Here is a 14,338-nt window from a genome sequence, read left to right as displayed (position 1 = left end):
TTTTAACAGATTTTATTGACATTTGGTTCATATTACATTCATTTGAGCAGTTCTCACAACTGTCATCTGTTCATATGTTTACATTGCAATGCTCTTCCTCGTTTCCGTTTTAATATCTTTACAGAGTAAACTTGTTCAACATGTTCAAACGGTTCAAACTCCCAAATCCCCCTTCCCCTATCCCCCCTGATCGAATCGCTTGATGTCCAGTTTGTATGTGTCAGCGGTGTGTGTTCCTTCTTTATCTATCTGTGCTATCTGTGTCTGGGGTCCGCATGTGATAAGGGGGTGGAGGCGGCGGCCTCCCCAACCCATCTCATCCCAGGCCCTCTATATCCCTGTCTCATTGTCACTTCCCTGTGTTGGCGAATTTCACAGGTCGTCCGTTGTTTTATCTAGGTCTGGTGTTCGTAAGTCCTCCACTAGGCTCCCCCCAAACTCTTGCTACTTCCAAGTTCCATATACCTCTGATCGCCGCACGCAGCAAGATTCTATGTTCTGCGTCAGCCCACTTCCCGAGTTCCCTTCTCCAGCTCTCTATTTGTGGTCTTTTCACAGATTTGGCTTTTAAGTGTTACTGGGGTTAAAAGGCTGTGTTATATTGGCAGGCAGAAAATATAAATAAACTCAATCAAGGTGATACAGGGAATTCAAACATTGGCTTTATGTGAATACTTAAGTCAGTATTTTTCTCTGTGATCAGTCAACCAGACCTAATGCAATTAGGCTAAAGATTTTCTTTATTGAGAATGAGAAACCCTTCAAATGTTTCCAGGCAGGCTTAAGCCTACAACTACAAATACCTCAATCACTCAAACTGGGATTTTTTGAAGCACGCTTTGCACTCGTGAGGGTCTCAAGGCAGGGGGGTGGAATTCAGGGAGCTCCGTGGTCTTCCGAAGAGCCAGGTGTTGAGATACTTTCTGAATAGGTGCAGTATCGGGCTTCATCTGATGTGGAAAGGGAGTTTGTTCCAGGTCTTGTCTGCAATGTAGGAGAAGGATCTGCCACCCTCTCTGGCCCTGTGGATGTGGATGACCGTGGCTAGGGCTAGGTCGGCTGAGCTGAGGTTCCTCTTCGGGGTGTGGAAGGAGATTATTTTGTTTAGATATTGGGGTCCGGTGTTATGGAGGGCTTTGTATGTGTGTGTAAACAGTTTGAAGGTTATCCTTTTTTCGACAGGGAGCCAGTGGAGGTCTCGGAGGTGTTGGGTGATGTGATCATGTCGTGAGATGTACTGGGCGAGTCTGGCTGCAGCGCTCTGGACGGTCTGGAGTTTACGGAGGAGTGTTTTGTTGATTTCGGCGTAGAGCGTGTTTCCGTAGACCAGCCTGCTGGTGATGAGTGCGTGGGTGATGGCCTTTCTGGAGTCGGGGGATCCATTTGAAGGTCTTGCGGAGTTTGCAGAGGGTGTTGTAGCATGTGGAGGACACAGCGTTGATCTGGCCGTTCATGGTGAGTGAAGAGTCTAGTACGAAGCTGAGGATGTCGGCGTGGTCCATAGGTGTGGGTGGGATTCCTAGGGCAGGGGGCCACCATGTATTGTCCCATGCGGAGGTGGTGGAGCCAAGGATGAGGACTTCAGTTTTCTCCAAGGCGAGCTTCAGGCAGCTGCTGCTCATCCAGGCTGCAACGTCCTTCATCCCTTCTTGGAAACTGTGCCTGGTGATGTCGGGTTCCTTGGTGAGGGAGGGGATGAGCTGTGTGTTGTCGGCGTATGAGACTATCTTGAGTCTGTGTTTTCTGACGATGGTTGTGAAGGGGGCCATGTAGACGTTGAAGAGCGTGGGGCTGAGGGAGGATCCTTGAGGTTCTCCACATCTGATCTCTGTAGGTTCGGAGAGGAAGGGTGGGTGTCTTATTCTTTGTGTTCTGCCTGAGAGGAAAGATTGAATCCAGTCTAAGGCAGTTCCCTGGATGTCGGCGTTGTGGTGTCTGGCGGCTAGTGTGTGGTGGAAGACAATGTGGAAGGCTGCTGAGAGGTCTAGGAGGATAAGGACTGCTGTGTGGCCTTGGTCGAGAAGGGTGCAGATGTTGTCAGTGGCAGCTATGAGGGCGGTCTTGGTGCTGTGGTTGCCCTGGAATCAGGATTGAGAGGTGTTGAGGCTGTTTTTGGTTTCTATGAAGTGCACTAGCTCTGTGTTGATGACTTTCTCTATGACTTTGGCTGCAAAGGGGAGAAGAGAGATGGGCCTGAAGTTCTTGATGTCTGTCGGGTCTGTGGAGGGCTTCTTGAAGAGGGGTCTGACTTTGGTGCATGTCCAGTCGGGGAATGTGGCTGTCTCGAGGGAGCAGTTAATAGTTTGTCGTAGTTTGGGTGCAATGGCGTAGGCAGCCCTGTGGAAGATGTGCGGCGGTCAGGGATCAGAGGGTGCTCCGGAGTAGATGCTTTTCATAGTCTCTTCGGTGTCTTCTGTGGTGGGAGGGGTTCATTGAAGTAATCTGTAAGGCATGCATTAATTCTATTGCTGATTCAGTGGGCAATTGCTGGAAGTGCTGTGCAAGAGGGATTGTGTTGCTTTTTACCTTCTCCTGCTGTCTGGCATCCCAAGGACCTTTAGAGGAAGTAATGCTATCATCAGTTGCTCAGACGAGATGACTCTTTGTGTTCATACGTCTCAGTAATGGATTGGAGATTACCCTCCCCAGAGACAGCTGACATAAAAGGTAAGTCATAAAACCATACATTTGTTTCCTCAAAATACAGGTTCAGGTGGGTGGGTGATACATTCCTGCAGCAAATAAGCAAACGCGGTACCTGGTTCAGCATTATACCTTGCTGCTGGCTTCATGAATGATGATTCTATTTGAATCCAGCCAGCCAGCCAGCCAATAATTTCATGTGCAGAGCATACTTTTAAGAGAGCTTCTCCTCTGCCTTACAAAAGCCATCCACCTTCTCCCAAAAAGGTAAAGGATAAGTAATGACAAGCATTTGCAATGCAATAGGTCTCGCATTAGGAAAGTTTGAGCTAATAGTATTGTAAATGACACATTTTTTATTTATGTTTTGTTTTTGAAAATAGCAAAATTAATAGCTGTCATTTACAATGCCAATAGTTATAACTTTCGCAAATGTGACACCTATAGCATTTGTAATGCAATATGTGTTGTATTTACGTGACTTACATGTTTTGATATTAGAAATACCAACGGCTTTTAATTTTTTTATAATTAATACTTAAATAAAAGTTCATATAATTTATAATGGCAATAGCTTAAACTTTTGTAAAAAGTCATCCTTAAATTGTCTAGAGCCCAATCTGGAGTAATTCTCACTCATCCTGAAGTTGTCAATTAGTATTCGTGGAGTTGTCCGAGGTAATCACTCCCTGCCAGTGAAATTCATCAGAACAACATCCTAGAGTAGTTTTTATGATTACAGTAAGAGTCATCCCATTTAAATATTCTGCCCTGTGGGCAGACTTCAGGATGCTTTGGGATGACGTCCCCAGATAATTGCAGGAATAGCCTGGCTGAAGTCATCAGATGACAACAGAATCACTCCAGGATGATCTTCCTTTTTGACTAGGGTAGGTGCGGGCAGTAATCGTGCAAACAGTGAGTTTGGTAATGTGAGCAATTACAAACAAGCTCTCTGCATTGCTGTGGGGGGGAGGGCGGGGGAGCGGGAGCGCATTCCTTTCAAGCCTGATGCAGCCTTTGAAGTCTGATGCTGAGGCACAGACAAATGGTGGTGAGTGACGTGGCTGGCCTCGTGCATACACCTGTCTTGACATGAACTGTGTCTAATCCACCGCTTTGGCAGACTTTTCGGACCGCTTACTAGAATCTCGCCGGAGGAATGCCAAGCGCATTGGCTCAGCGAGACCTAAAAAATGCCCATAACTTGTAATGGGTCAAACTTTCCACGAAACATCTATTCCTTGGAGACTCATGGTTATCAGTCCATTTACAACATTCATTCCATCATTCACCCTCTTCAAGATGGACGCCCTTGTGGTAAAAACCAAAACAAAAAACGGAAAAACAAGCAATATCTACTTCAGTTAAACATTTTTTCCCGCCTTGCAGAAGTAACATGTCCCAGAACCCGAAGGGAGATCACCGAGTTATCTAATGTGCTGAAACCAGTGGCCGCTGAAACACTTGTAAAATATATTTCACTAGCTTCCTTTGTCGGAAGAGCTGCCTAGTTTCTGCTCGTTTCCCCGTTCCAAGATGGCTCCTTCCTCGCCTTTTGCTGCAACACTTCGTAGTAATAATCCTACCATTGTTGCCCGATTGAAAATGGCCGCCAAAGGAGAGGCGTTTAAGCCCAGTCCTTCTTCCATGTCTCCACTTGGATCTAAGGAGATGGGTTCATGGAGCCTGGCGGGGTCGGTCTTCCTCTGAAGGTAAATAAACGATAAACGAGGAAAATCCTGCTTTTTGTGTGCGGAATGCGTGCTTGTGCTGCTTGGAGGTTGGTTTGCAGGAATAGCTTTGTTATTTAAGGAATACTGTCCGCATTAGCTTCGCCACCTTTCTCAGACAAATATAACAGATAGTTGTTGTTCAGCCTTAGATTCTTGAAATGACAGGCTCTGGTGCTTGGAATTGAATTCAGATGCATCCTCCTGCCTTGTATTCATTTTGTTAAATGGCAATGCTGCTCTGTCAGCCTGAGATCCTTTACTCGGCCCTCACGTACTTGTCACTTTAGTTCTTCTATTTTTTGTTTTAAATATATCCAGGATGGGAGATGCATGATGTCATACATTTCTTCACAGGCCTGGTTATAAAGATACTGGTCTAGTCATGCCTATAAATTATCAAGCAGGTGACTCCCTTTTGTCTTGAAAGGTTAGTGTGTATTGATTGGGGTTGTGGATTTTTGAAAAATAATTGTGTGTTCATGGTTTTATGAGCAGAGTTTTCACCCCCGCCCCACCCCCCACACCACTAACAACACACAAAGGTAGGCCTCTCCTTTTTTTAATCAGCAGCGCTTTTAACTAAAAACCCAGGAGATTTATAGGGGATGAATACTAAATGTATGCCTGTGCCCCCACTACATATAATATCTGGTACTTCCCTGTGAGTAGTGATCGAGTTTATGATTGTATTGTGATGGTCTGATTTGGTTTGCTCTGTGTGTTTTAAACAGGGCTGCCAGGAATTAATGTGCTTTCATGGTATGTGCTTTGATGAAGTTGTTTTGGTATTGAATAGATATTATTGGGGCTGTTTTGGTAGGACATGTGATGGAAGGGCTTTAGGTCTGGCTTTACAGTGCAGCTTTTTGCATGACTCAGTTGTACTTTAAATCCATTCATATCCCGGTAGTTGGTTTCCCCTTTCAGCAGTGAACATTCTAACTTGACTAGATCTGTGAGGGTGAATAAAACTACTACGAATTGTATTGTGCTGAGTTCTTTTTACTGCTAATTGAAAACATTGACCTCCACATATTTGGCGATGATTTAGCTTTGTGGGGCCAGTGTTGCCATCACTCCCAAATAGTTATCCGTCAAAATATTTTCATACCTCATTGGTAATCGGAGGGGCAGTTTTCTACACCATCCATCGTCAACCGCCTGCCGTGATGTGGGCATCTCGGCCACTGGATCGCTTCGGAGTATGCTATGAGGCTTACCCCACTGCCTCTACTGCAGTGAACGTTCCAACTTGACTGGATCTCTGATGGTGAATAAACTACTACAAATTGTAATGTGTGGAGTTCTTTTTACTACTGTTTGAAAACAGTGCCTGCAACATACACATTATTGGGAATTCTTTAAAATATACAAAAAGTGAGCTAAGGCTGTGCCCAGTAGATGATTTCTCTCCCAACTCATGCTGTTTGGTGTAACATTCCGTCTCTGAGGGAGTGCTTGTTTTGCAATGCACAAAGGACTATTTTACATTTCAAAAATACACTGAATTATCACGCATTACATTCTGCAACTCCTAGACGCATTGTAAACAAAATAAGTGTTTATTTAATCCCTTTTTTATGTGTTAGTCAAGACTCAAAATGCAAGCCAGGCCAATTGGCTTTGCCACTCTTTGTTTGCATTTTAATGGGCATTTATATTTTCATTGGCTCAGGGTATTTTTGTGTAAGGGTGTTTTCTTTTGCACTCTATTTACTTTGATTCAGGTAGCTGGGTAATGGAACTTTCTTTGCTTTAAGGTTTCCTTTTTTTTCTGGTGGCCGGTATCTGGGATTTAGATCATAGATGCATACTTTGAGGGACGTTTGTGGCAGGAGACTTGCCATTTAAAAACTTGCCCAGTTCGCTTTGAAGGTTGGTAGTTGTAAATTAGGAATGTATAGTAGACTGAGTTTGGAACCTGTCTAAATCCTATATACTTTGCAGTGTGTACCCTGTTCTATAGCTACGTGTTTTACGACTTGTTCCTATTAATCATTTGAGGCAGCTTACAACCCTGCTCTATATCTTCTCTCTAGCTTTTTCTCCCATCCTAACCCTTTCCCTTTTCTTTTAATACCTCTTCATTCTATATTTTAATTTCACAAATAAAACATTGTGCATTCTAATCCTCTTTTATAACATATTTTCTACTTCCCTATATTAGTGTAATTTTTAGTACTACTTCATTCTTTAACAGAAGAACTGGTATATATGATGTGCCTCATTTCTGGACGTGGTAGGGGGTAGAGGAGGAGGGTAATTGCAATGCTAGTGAAGCCTTTTTGTTGTTGTTTGTCTTGGCCTTTTTCAGCTTCTTCTGTGGCTGAGATGGAAGCAGAAGATGGAGACGGTCGGGTGGTGGACTTCCCGAACTACAGCTCCACACTCCTCGAGCACCTTAACCAACACCGCCTGGAGGGCAAGTTTTGCGACATCCGTGTCCATGTGCAGCAGTGCACCTTCAGTGCACACAAGGCTGTGCTGGCAGCCTCATCCCGCTACTTCCATGACCAGCTGCTCCTCAAGGACTCTGACAATCTATTGCTTCCTGACCTGCTGGACCCTGTGGTGTTTGAGAGGGTGCTGGTGTCAGCCTACACAGGACGCCTCTTCCTCTCTCTGGAAGACATCAGCAGCTACCTGACTGTGGCCAGCTTCCTGCAGATGTGGCATGTGGTGGATAAGTGCTATGAGTTCCTCAGGAGAGGTTGCCACACGACCAGAGCTCAGTCTAGCCGCTCTAGTGACACTCAGTCCCCAAGCAGCAGCAGTTTCTTCATCAGCAGGGAAGTAGGTGAAACTTGGGTTTCTGATCCCCAAAATTTGGGGGTCTCTGCCAGGGAAGAGGTAATGGTAACGCCGGAGAATTCCCAACAGTCTGTAGAGGAAAAGTACTTCTCTGTTGGAGCTGTGTGTGCCAGTGAGCAGGCAGAGGTGTCTCAGTCTGGCTCATGCTCTTTAATTGGCAGTACCTCTTCGCAGATGCATTCTGCAGCATGTGTTAAACAGGAGGGCCTGGTGGTAAATCTTTTGGAGTGCAGCACAGAAAACGAAGAACCCCTCATGCTGGATGGTCCCATGGATCAGCTCTTGAGCATTGCAGAGAGACAAGCTCTGGCTGGTATGGACTGCAAAGTGCAACCTGGCAAGATTCATAATGTTCAGTCTTCTTACTATGGACCCACAGAACACAGCATTGTAGGAGAGGCCGATGAAAGCATGACCACTGTGCACCGGCCTTTAGGTCATCCGGCTCATGGCCCAGTGGAGCACACCTCCCGCTTTGGGAAGAAAGTATTCGGCTGTCTCTGCGGCAAGCGCTTCCCAGAGAAGGGGAGGCGAGATCGTCACGTTAGCCTGCGTATCAGTATGCGCCCCTTTGCTTGCTCACTGTGCAACAAGAAGTTCAAGCTGAAGCACCACCTGGGCGAGCACATGCTGGTGCACACGGACAGGCCACTGCATGAGTGCAACACCTGCGGCAAAAAATTCAAGCTGTATGAGTGCTTTCAGAGACACCGTGAGAACTGTGAGAAGCTGAATAGCAGCGGTGATGCCGCAAACAGTGACTGATTTCGGGTGGCGATACTGTGAAGAATGAGACTCAACGTTGCCCCCAGATTTCATGACAGAGCATGGGTCACAATTGTTTGCTTTCCAATGTAGGCAATTTTTTAAAAATGTGCAAGTGTTCATTGGTAAGAACCCAATATGGAGAAATTGCAGTCACTTAACATTGTAGAAGCTTGGTGGCTATGGTAAAACTGAGAAGCAAAACCAGCTGGTATTGATTTCCAGGTCACGTGATACATTTGGGTTTATAACTAAGGGTTACTGTTTTACCGTTTGTACAGTATTCACAGTTAAACAGAGATAGAAAACCATCTAGTACCCTCTCTGCATTTATTTTTAAATATGGATAACCATTGGAACTAGTTTTTTTGAGTGATTTCATTCCCAGTGCAGTCATTCATCACTGTAGGCCATAGCTACGCAGAGTGAATGGGAGAGGAGTTAAAAAAGTGAGAAGGTTTCCTACAGAAGCTTTAACAGTTACAGATGTGCTCCTGTGCGTGTATTACTATGCTCTTTCGAAACAAGTGTATTTATGTATCATGCACTTATATTAAAATCCACCCGCCATGCAAGTACTAGTGTACATCTACTGATAAAATCAACACAGCAAGTTGAAACTTGAATTTTTTCTTCTTCTGAGAATCCCAAACAAAAAATCTCTCTGGGTTTGTTGTCCGTCTTCATCTTATAATGAACATCCAACATTGCGCCTTCACTGTTGAGGCTACTCGTATGTTATGTAGCAGAGGAGAAAGCGCTCACCCATGTTACGCAGGTTCCTCTGTTTTGTGTGCACATTTTCAATTTTTATCCTCATTTAAATTACAAAGAAAGAGAATCATAAAATGGTCAAGTAAATTAAAGTTATGTGGATAATAAAATACTCAGGTTTGTAATAAAATGATTAGTCACACTCATCCTATTTACACCTGTTTATAATTTTCATGAAAACTTCACTGCAATAGCTGTGCAAAGAGGATGCAGTATTGAACTGTCTCACAACCTCCTTGTGCCATTGAAACGTTTGAAGATACCATAATTAAAGGACTAAAAAGCTAAGAAAGAAAACTATGTGTAAGCTGAATTTGAACATGACCGGCAATCAACCTGAAGGACTGAATATCCCGTAAGAAAGATGATACCGTCATTAAAGGGTCTGTCAAGAGGGACAATGTTGTAGTCCTGTCAAGGGAAGTTTGTGAGAAGGAGGCAATGAAACAACTCTTTAATGAGAAGCATTATCAGAGAAATTTCAAGGATGATTACATCAGGACCATTAGTATGAATTGGGACAAATAATATGACTGGAAGGAAAGAGGTCTAACAGAAGTAGAATAATATTGGCTTTGAGATGCATTAGAAGCTACTGGATAGAACTATTGTTTCTGCCAAAGAAAGTCTGTTAGAAAATACTTCCCAGTATGTAGATCACTTCCTACGGCCCTTTGTCTGCACACTGCCTTCTTATGTGAAGAATAGCTGAGGTTTCCTCATACAATTTAAGGCATGTTGTGTTGGGCGGTAGACTAGCTACTTATGACATTGGACTTATCGTCTCTTTCTATCAGCATTGTAAATTCAGACTGTATTGGAGACATAAACATTTCCCACTTACAATACCAATATTTTATTGTTATATGTCTTTTTTTTTCTACTCTCAGTTAGCTTTCTGTTTAAGCACTAACTTATTTAAGTTTGGTAACATAATTTGCAGACAGAGTTGTGGCACTGCAATGGGTATCTGGTTTTCCTATAGCTGCACCAGTCTTTTGATGGGCTGGTGGGAGGAGCAAGTTCCCTTTGAAGCCCTCAGTAAAGATGCCAGGGAAAACATATTGCTATGGCTCAGATATGTAGATTGTTTATTAATTTTTTGGAAAGGCTCTAAAGACAAAGCAAAGAGATATGTGGTAGTGTTGAATGAAATGAATTACATTTACTAGTGCCATGAGTGCAACACCTATTAATTTTCGCCATGTTTATTCATACATTTTGCAATCTTGTTTGGGGGTCTGAGATTTGCCTCAGTACAATGAGTGCAGCATCTATTACATTTCTTGACAACAAGGTCATGTTGGATTGGGATAAAGTAGGTACATCACTGTACAAACCCCCACTGCAGGTAAAAGCTTGCTCCTTGTGGCCCCTGTAATCTGAAATGGAGCATCCCATATGTGAGCGAAATGCAACTGCGGTAATGACATTTTCAAGACTGAGCAATGGTCTATGGGAGCAAGGAGAGACCTGCAGGGTATCTTAATGAAAGCGATGGAAAATATTGCTATCAAGGAGAGAGCAGAGCTGTTACAGCAAAATAAAACATCGTTGATATGGAAGGAAGAAACAAGAGTTTTTAATAAACAAGGGAGGCAAATTAGATAAATGCTAGGAAGAAACTGGCCCTTAGTGCAGCGTGATATTGCATTAAGAAGAAATTACTGACTCCGAAGATCACATATAGGGGAAATTGTTCAATGAAAGATGCAGTCAAAAGTGCATATGCTCCTAGGGATGTTAGAAGGGATGAATCTGTAAGGTTTTCTCACTTGTGCCGGCGCTTAATTTGAGCCGTTGGTTGGTGGCGAGGCTCACCGACAATTATTGTTGGGGACCGGCACATACTGTTCCTCATCAGACATTTACCAAGAGCAAGAGAGGGAAAAACACACAAGGGGAAAGGAGGAGGAAGACCACAACAGAGAACCCATCAGAAAGGGAGAAAGAAGGAACCTACAGGCGTGATATAAAGGGCAAAGAGTGCCTGAAAGTAGGAAGGATTCAAGACTATGAAGTCTTGGTATTCAGTGAACCGACGTTTAATAGTGCCGGCTGTGGGCTTCTGAGCACATCTTTGGACACCAACACTCATTCTTTTATATATTAAGCACTGCAATTGAAATAATTGAAAAGCAGGTAAACATAGTGAGAATGTGGGGGAATATGCAGTCCAGGTTTGCGGAGCACATCAGACTTTTTAAAAATGGATCGTCTACAGTACTGTGTCGTATGTGAGCTAGCATCGGCTTGTTATAAAAGATATTTAGGGAGTGCCAGTCACCCTGTCAAACATATTAGGGCAATACACCATGATGTCAAGCACTGCCCTGGAGCTGTCCATTTCCAAGTAAAACATGAATGAGATGTGAGCTGATCAGATATTTTGGGATAGGCACTGTGTCTGGAAATTTCAGAGGCGGCAAGAGAGAATTGCAGCTAAAATGTTTGGAATCAATAAATACAATCAGATCCGATACCAAGGTCCTGAGTCGTCGGAATATTGAGGAAGAACTTATAACTCTTCTGGAATAATGATCACACTCTGCTGCATAGTTCCTTTTAGGGATATGTTGTAAAAAAATAGTTTTAATTTGGTATTTCAACATGTTTTCATGATAGTTTTGTTTTTACGGGATGCATTTTTCACACTACAAATGATTACACATTTTCTAGCTGACACGTCAAGAACTTTGAATTCTATTAAGGACATGGAGGCGAGGATAATGCTTGTTAACGTATCTGCTCAAAATTACAACAGCCAATAAAAAAACATTAAGAAAAACTACATTCCCCATGACTATATAGCCTATGACGGGTCCGCCCCACCACCATTCAGGGCGCCTTCAGTCCTATAAATGTAGGAACCAACGTTGTCCTTCTGATTCTTTGCTCCTTTAGAAACATTCAGTCAAATAAAACGCTCCATCAACCTGGGTTAAGAAAATCAACTTTACAACAGAAGATGACATCTGGATCAGCACAGCTTGGGCGCTTTCTTTGGCCACGAACCACACCATGGGAAATCAGAACCACATTTGAAGTTAGCCACATCTCAGTCCGGTTTGTGTTAACCGCGTGTGAAAAAAAATCAAAACCATAACCACCAGCTTGTTTACCTCCCCAATGCACGTGTCTTTCATTAGTTAACACGGGAGAGGTATGTAAGGCCCAGGGAGTCCTTCTTTGATTATTTTTTTTTTTACATCAGGCAGCTTGGGAAGAGCTTTCTGAGCAGCCTGAAATGTGGATTTTTTTGTGTTTTTTTTTTACTGCAACAACGCTGACGTAATTGGAGTAAACATGAAAGTGAAACGATTTATGGGCCCTGAGCACTGATAGTCACAGGAGAGCACTGATTCTCATAGGAGAGGTATTATTTGAAAGAGAACTCCCCTTTCCAAAGGTACCTCTGCCCAGTGGATCCCTGCTTGGGGATCGCTAAAGAAGAGCGATCCCCAAGCAGGGATCCACCCACTAGCCACAAGGGATAGGGGTATTAGCCACCTGGGCAAGGGATTGTGCTCCCCCTTGCCAATTTTAATATTTCATTCTTTCTGCAGATGGGGCAATAACCCGCAGTATGCCGCCCTGGAAGGGAACAGAAAGTCCACTAGTCCCCAGGGTTTTTTAATTGTTTAGTCATATAGGGGTGGGGGCTGCCCAGCACAAGCATGCCCATGCTCCCATTTCAAGTCAAATGGGAAATAGTTTTTCTACCCCCCCCCACCCGACGGTGTGGGGGGTTGAAAGCTCACAAGATACCAGCGTTATTTCTTAAAATTAAAAGGTGGTGGCTGCCTGCCATGGCCATGCCCCCTCCAATTAAATGGGACAACAGTCTTTGTGCCCCCCGGGGGGGGGGCGATTGGGGTAGAAAACCCACTAGACACCAGGGAAAGATAATTTTTTAAATACAGCGGTGGGGGCTGCCCACCAGGGACATGGTTATACCCGCACCACAACTATAAGAGGAACAGTCTTTCTACCCCCCTGTAGGAGAGTAGTGTCGGCTCCTATGGTTACCCCCTCTTTTTGCTGTGCTTCACTGGTTTTTCGACTTAAGTATGGCTGTGGCCCTGCTAATCAGGCCCACAGCCTAGTTGTTCTCTCTCTAAATTGATACCATGTACTTTAGGTACATACCAGATTGGTTACTGAGGCACCCTTGTGAGCCCCTGTATATGGTACCCTAGGTACCCAGGGCATAGGGGCCCCAGAGTCCTAACAGGGGCTGCAGCATGTATAATGCCCCCTGGTTGCCTTCCTGTTAGACCTGTCAGCCCTAGGGTGGTCTTCCCCTGTTTTTTCGCCCTTGCCTCATTGTTTCAACCCTCTTTTTCGTTGGCCTTAGGTCTCTGAGCGCCTTTCCATTGCTAATCAATGCTAAGGTGCTCTCTTCCTCCAACATGACTGCCACAGGACCCTGCTACTGCAGAGAGGTCTCTTTAGTAGCACCCTAGTTGCCAGGAGCTGGCTGGAACCCTTAAACATTGTTGCAACACCAGCCCACCTTTTTCTCCCATAGCTAGATTAGGGAAGCTCCTGGAATGTTCCAGAATAGGGGAGGGGTCTGCTTTTGCCACCTTAGAGTGTGGTCACCTGACCTGGACATATATAAGGAAAGGAGGAAAACTTTTTAGACAGTTAGGGCAACACTGACCTGGGGGAACCCACGCAGGAGACTTAGGCGGTAGGGCCTGGAGGGGGACTTATGCCACTGGGGGTGATGGGGCTTAGGCGCTGCCCTCCAAGCCGAGTGAGGGACCCTGATCTAGCCCACTGATCTGGCCCGGCGGGAGGGTAACCCAGGGACCACCTGCAGTGACCTACAAGGACCCACCTGCCTTCAGCCACCAACTCAACCCCCCCTTCAAGAAACTGCCTATCAAGGGCGCAGGAACCAACAAGCGCCAAGAGGAACCCTTGACTGCCCACAGGACTACTGGGGATCAACCAGGTACTGGGCTGTGCCATCTCTGTCCCCTTTGTCTTAACCTGGGCCCCTGCGCTGTCCTGCTACTCTGCTGTCCTGAACTGTAAACTGCCTAAAGCTGGGGTGAACTGAGCTGCCCTTCAACGCTCGCCCTTTCCAGCGCTGTGGCCCCAAGAACTGCTGTTGCGCATTCTAGCGTTGTGCCCGTGCCTCCTGTGCCTCGAGGCTCTGTGAACTCCAAGCCCCCCGTGCCTGCTATCTCTCTCTCTCTTGACCTTGCAGGCATCTCCCGCGTGCTGACAGCCCCCGCTCTCACATGCCTTGGGCCATAAACCCCTCTTCAGCACAACTCTGCCTCGGAACCCCATCCTGTTCCCAGCGCGACACCTCCCTTCATTCCTTTCATGATCCCGGGTCCTTTGATAAAACCCCCTTTCCTCTGTGCCCGTTTGTCTTACTCGTTCCCAGGCCGCCACCTGGCCCTGCGGATACTGTTTATTGCCCCCTATACAGTAGGAAGCTTCTCCCATCAAAGGATCCACGAGTTGATCAAAGCCCCCACCCCATGAGATCTGATCAACAACATACATTCCGTGAATCGGGGGAATGTCCAGCTGCGCGACAATCATCACCTGTTGTGACCCGGGTGGGGACTTCAACTGTAAATGTG

At 45.1% G+C, this 14,338-nt stretch overlaps 1 protein-coding gene across 1 annotated transcript; it reads left to right on the top strand.

The window, feature by feature from the left end:
* Window positions 1-4,303: 4,303 nt before the first annotated feature.
* LOC147666346 (zinc finger and BTB domain-containing protein 43-like) lies at window positions 4,304-9,901 on the top strand. Its single transcript, XM_086949110.1, has 2 exons — window positions 4,304-4,358; window positions 6,694-9,901. The coding sequence occupies exon 2, from the start codon at window positions 6,711-6,713 to the stop codon at window positions 7,953-7,955; it is 1,245 nt and encodes a 414-aa protein (XP_086805236.1). The 5' UTR covers window positions 4,304-4,358; window positions 6,694-6,710; the 3' UTR covers window positions 7,956-9,901.
* The last annotated feature ends 4,437 nt before the right edge of the window (window positions 9,902-14,338 follow it).

The sequence above is a fragment of the Lissotriton vulgaris genome, unplaced genomic scaffold, assembly GCF_964263255.1.
Source record: "Lissotriton vulgaris unplaced genomic scaffold, aLisVul1.2 SCAFFOLD_1288, whole genome shotgun sequence".
In the NCBI taxonomy this organism is placed as follows: domain Eukaryota; kingdom Metazoa; phylum Chordata; class Amphibia; order Caudata; family Salamandridae; genus Lissotriton; species Lissotriton vulgaris.
Note: the sequence above shows the minus strand (reverse complement) of the source record. Positions and strands in the feature narration are given on the sequence as shown.